At 31.5% G+C, this 5,532-nt stretch overlaps 2 protein-coding genes across 2 annotated transcripts; both read right to left on the minus strand.

Moving 5' to 3' along the window:
• Window positions 1-552: 552 nt before the first annotated feature.
• Tsp_06302a (conserved hypothetical protein) lies at window positions 553-654 on the minus strand (the record flags this gene model as incomplete). The annotated part of the gene is made up of 1 exon (XM_003378322.1): window positions 553-654. A coding segment is annotated over exon 1 (102 nt), but the record flags the coding sequence as incomplete, so codon positions are not given.
• Window positions 655-1,831: 1,177 nt separating this feature from the next.
• Tsp_06301 (conserved hypothetical protein) lies at window positions 1,832-4,956 on the minus strand. The gene is made up of 6 exons (XM_003378323.1): window positions 4,947-4,956; window positions 3,133-3,302; window positions 2,927-3,109; window positions 2,504-2,872; window positions 2,056-2,311; window positions 1,832-1,968 (listed from the first exon to the last, which is right to left on the minus strand). Exons 1-6 carry the CDS (start codon window positions 4,954-4,956, stop codon window positions 1,832-1,834), a joined length of 1,125 nt encoding a protein of 374 aa, XP_003378371.1.
• Window positions 4,957-5,532: the final 576 nt, after the last annotated feature.

Genomic DNA, 5,532 nt, shown 5'->3' on the forward strand with positions numbered 1-5,532 from the left:
AGCTGGTGCAGCAGTCTATTGTTTATGTACGGATAAAGATCTACGTCAATCTTAATCACAAACAATAATTTGTGATTTTGAAATCTCTCTGATACACTTTGTTAATATTGTTCACTGTTAGATTGTTTGTTGTTGTTGTTGACTGTTCTTTACTGTGTGTTTCTGCTCTTGATTCGTGAAAAATCAAAATCACTATTTAATTTATTTTGTATGTATCGTTTTTTCTGAATTATTACTATCGCATGTGATATAACGTAACTGTGGTACAATAAAATATTGAATAATGATAAAAATTATTATTGAAAACGTTGATCACTAAAAAGTATAAACTTCACTAATAATATATTGGAAAAACAAAATTTCAATGAATGATAAAACTTATAAATCTTGATTGAAACAATTCCCAAATAAGGAATATTTACATTATTAATGTTACGTCACCACTATTAAAGTACGTAATCCTAAATGGAATATTTGAACCAATGAAATGAAGAACATTACAGCTAATCACAACTGAAGAGTTTGAATCAATGAGTAATTAGATAAAAAAACCAATAAGACGACGAATTGAAGGTCCAATAAAATAACGAGTTCAACGACCAGTAAAATTAGACCGTGAAAATTTGTCCCGAAATCGACCATCCCCCATACCATACTTTGTAAACAGAGGAAAAACCATACTTTGACAAGGAAGCTCTGTGGTTATTACATTTGTTACAAGGCTTTTTTGAAAATTAACAGATGAATGCCAACATGCAAGATGAAAATTTTGCATTTATCTTTTAATGAGTTGTTTAACTTAAAAGTAACTTAACTAGTGATGGTCGTCCACAAAAATGAATTGTTTTCTTCAGGATTTCAGCAAAACTGTTTTCAGAAGAATTGACAAAAAGTGCATTAGGCTATAGTAGTTAAATATCAGTATTTCACAATTGAGAATTTTTTTAACTGCAGCATTCATCAATAAAAGGTATATAGCTTCACTTCATTTCATCGTGTAAAGGGAAAATTTCTGAATGTAAATCTAAAATATGAAATGATATTACAGCTTTATTCTTCAGTAAAATAAAAATTGGTTAAACCTTTGGTATTTCTTTCATTTTTTTATTATTCAGAAAATTTTTCCTAAAATCTGCAATAATTTATACTGATTACCAAGATAATGCTATTAGCTGTATCAAAATTTCTTCCAATTAAGAAATTGCTTTGATAATGCTTAGTCTGTTTATCGTACAGTTTTCATGATATATATTAAGAAGCAGCAAGACAACATTTACAACAACATTGCACGTTACTTTTATTCAGAAATTCAGACTATACAGTTTAAAAAACAAGATAAGAGCTGCATATTTGTTTAGAAGAGCAACTGCTGAAATGTAAATCAGATAACCAATTCAGTTGATGCAAGTTTTATTGAAAGATAAAGAATATGATGAGAAGATATAAATAAGCGTAACTATGACAAGCACAATAAATGAGGATCTCAATTCAACAATTTCTTTCATAAGTACAATCGAAATTAGGCGCTACATTGCATTTATCATCGTCACACAAATTTGGCGTATTACTGAAGTAATCAACGCATCTGCTACTGCAGCGCTGACCGTTGCTTCTGTGTTCGACATCGCCGAAAACTGTTAAATTCATTCCATTTTTACCATACACACACACACACACACACACACACACACATAAACACACATACACATACACAATAAGAAATATACATATATTGATTTTTATGTTTATACAAATAAAATATGATAGGCAGTAACAGCAACTACTGAAATCTCAAACTAACAAAAGAGGAGCAGCAAATCAAAAACATACATCACATACGACGCCGCGGCCTTAGCATCTCCTCCCTCTGCCTTAGATAAAATTCAAAGGCAGAGGTCGCCACTTCATCCATTTCAAATTCTAATTCAGGCCAGTACGTTCTCCCAGACAAAGAGAATGACGACGACTCTTCACAGAAAGAATAAAAAACATATAGCCAGTCGTTAGTCCGGTATGATCCGTCTATTTCTATTACTCGAAAGCTCGCCCGAAAACTGTCTGAAATCTCTGAAGCCTCTGAACCTTCTGAATTCCCTGAATCCTCTGAACATTCTGAAGTCTCTGAATCCTCTGAAATTTCTGAAGTCACTGAATCCTCTGAAATTTCTGAAGTATCTAGAGATTCTGAAGAATATGAACATTCTGAAGTCTCTGAATCCTCTGAAATCTCTGAAGTATCTGGAGATTCTGAAGAACATTCTGAAGTCATTGAATCCTCTAAACATTCTGAAGTCTCTGGACATTCTGAAACCTGCAAACATTCCAAAGAATTTGAACATTCTGAAGTCACTGAATCCTCTGAACATTCTGAAGTCTCTGAAATCACTGAAGTCTCTGGACATTCTGAAATCTGTAAACATTCCAAAGAATTTGAACATTCTGAAGTCACTGAATGCTCTGAACATTCTGAAGTCTCTAAATTTTCTGAAGTCTCTGAAATCACTGAAGTCTCTGGACATTCTGAAATCTCTAAACATTCCAAAGAATTTGAACATTCTGAAGTCACTGAATGCTCTGAACATTCTGAAGTTTCTAAATTTTCTGAATCCTCTGAAATCTCTGAAGTCTCTTGACATTCTGAAATCTCTGAACATTCTGAAGTTTCTAAATTTTCTGAACCCTCTGAAGATAAATCATCATGAAATAGAATGCGCTCCACTTCAGCAGCAGTTGTTGATAAACTTCCAGTTTGTGATGTAAATTCATCAGCAGTGGGCATATCTTCTGAACTTGAAGACACAATTGGAACAAAGTGCGTTGCCGGTGTTATGGGTACGGCTCCGAACCGTACATTTGGTGCACACGTGCACCTCTTAAACAAACAAACAGATGATTAAAAAACAAAATGTTGACTAACATCATTTACCCATGGCGAAAAGCTAAATGAAACTTCCTCATGCTGCTGTTGTTGTTGCTGCTGCTGTTGAGAATGCTGTTGCTGCTGTTGATGATGCTGTTGCTGCTGCAATAATGGTCCTGACATTTCTGTACTTACAGACCTGCTTTCTCTCACATTTCTTGTATGCATTCCCATACGGCGCGAATATTCCTGCAAATATTGCAATCAAGTACTTTACAATGCAATTCCATCAAATCATTAAATACTGTGACAGCAGTTTCCAAAATAGTATCATATGCCCGCTGCAAGTCTTCTCGACTCAAATAGATGATATTTCCGTTGTGATCTACACACAAAATTCTTTCATTGTTTGGATTTGACATTGTTGTAGAAGAGATAACAGCTGCAAAAAATACAACATTAAAATTAGCAAACAAAAGTAAAAAAAATTACCACACGCTTTATCACACTAAGCAAGTCTAGGAGATGACACTTAATCTACGGATAGTCATCAATAGCAAGCATCACAGAAGCAGCAGCAACTAACAAACAAACAGAAGGCTTCGTCGTATCTGAAAATGGAAAAATGGTTAGTCGTTTGAAAAACAAATTTATATATCACAGCATGCTGACCGCATTGCATTCAATGAGGATTAACCTACATATTTGAATCAGATATTTTTTAGTTCCAGTGCACTGTATTTTCAAACAATGCATAAGAAAACAAATAGAGAAACTCAAATCTAGCAAAGATCACAAAGCGGAACCATCATAACAAGGCCTTATCATAGTATGTTATCAAATGGAGAACAAATTAGGGGACATTATTACTTCGTCAAAGGCAAAGAAATTAGCATCATGAACTGTAGAAAGTTATATTCAACAGTCAATATGCAATACATTAAACAGTTTCAGACACATTCCACATAAAAAATTGACATCGGGCTTTGTTTTATGAAAAATCTTATTCTTTTATAATTAGCAATAATTTCACCTGACCTCTTAAACCCCCCATATATGTCATATACAGGTTAATCTTTTGATCCCTATTGAGTCACCATTGCCAAATGTTATGCTAAAAAATAATTTGATGAAATTGCCTAATATTACAAATCCATACTTTTAACCTTACCTCTAAACTCATGTCAAAGCAATCATTCCGTATACTATATTAAATGCATTTGCAAGATCTAAACTATTAAAGGACAATGCTACAAAATTTTGATGTCGAGTTATCATGCATCATTTATTTGAACTTGTGACCTTATATAAAACATCATCAGAAGCTGTATAATTGACAAGTGAATAATGTCATACACTTTTTAAAAATATTTTGATGAAAGCTATGCAATTAGCATTTTAACGGCATCAGCATATGAATTCCTTAAACCATTCAATTACAATGCCTATTTTATTCTAAAGCAATATATTAGAATTCTATAATTTTATTTTAACTGACATTCAAGAAATGCATAAAAAACTTTATTTTAATGAGTAATATAAATTTTTTGCCTTTATTTCTCACATTACACTTTTAATCAATACTAATTAGTGTAAATTTTTGCCTTGAACGGAAAGTTAAGTCATATATTAATTTATCATCACAAAATAATAAACAAACTTTGCTGCTTCAGACAGAATGAAAAAAATATTTAATTTATCCATTGTACAAAATTTGTTAACTTTTGTAATGAATTGAAAATTATGCACCATATATTTCTTTTTACATTAATAACTTCCACAAAAGTTCTTTACACAAAGTTAAATCAAAATTGTATGTAGAAGTTGATATAATTTATTGTAAAATTGTGCATTTTACGTTGAAATTATTTCTTAATTGAGTAAGTAAAATAAATTGCGTGTTTAAGTAAGTAATTGTATATTTAAAAATTTTGTTCCATTTTACTGAAAATGCCATACTTTATAAAAATTGAAAAGTTGATTTTTGACAACAACAGTAAAGTGATGTCTTTAAATTGGTAAAATGAATTATTAATATACAAAAAGTGATGCTGAGAGAAGTAATACATCTCGTAAACAAACTTACGTTCAATCATGTCCACTTTTTTATAACCTGCTATTACTTATTTATTGTTGAACTGTTGTATGTTAAAACTTAACTTTTGCGGTAAACAAAAATAGAGAGACAGTAGTGAAAATAATCTTAAAATTTGTTTAGATACATCAATATAAAGCAATATACTTGGCAGCTGAAAAAAGAAAACCAAAGTATCTATTAAAGAAAATGTCGTGCAAGAAGCCGTAGAAATTAGCATATAGAATTAAAATATGAATGAGAAATTATAAAATGTTTGACAGAAACGTGCAGGACAGCAAAAGCCTCGATTCAAAATGCTACAGCAAGCTCACCCACAAGCTACACCTTAAAACTAATACATGAAAAGACAATGATAGCAGTAAACTTTGTGTATTGATGGTCAGTTGTCATCAACCTATAAAGCAAATAAATTTGAAAAATTTATGATTTTTCAAAATGCATACTCAAAAATTCACGCTAAGTCTGTAATTAAAAAGTAATGCAAGCGAAAAACACATGCATCGGATTATTTAATTTCACATGCTTGTCTAATATGACATTGAACAACATTCCAATTCTGAAATGCGCAATCTAT

Source organism: Trichinella spiralis, assembly GCF_000181795.1.
Source record: "Trichinella spiralis strain ISS 195 chromosome Unknown Scfld4, whole genome shotgun sequence".
Classification (NCBI taxonomy): domain Eukaryota; kingdom Metazoa; phylum Nematoda; class Enoplea; order Trichinellida; family Trichinellidae; genus Trichinella; species Trichinella spiralis.

Bases quoted from the DNA above. Each gene is read 5' to 3' on its own strand.
- Tsp_06301 (XM_003378323.1), bottom strand. The intron at 2,873-2,926 runs GTAAATGATGTT...TGTTTGTTTAAG, and splicing joins CATTTAGCTTTTCGCCATGG to AGGTGCACGTGTGCACCAAA. The intron at 2,312-2,503 runs GTGATTTCAGAG...GAATGTTTGCAG, and splicing joins CAGAATGTCCAGAGACTTCA to GTTTCAGAATGTCCAGAGAC.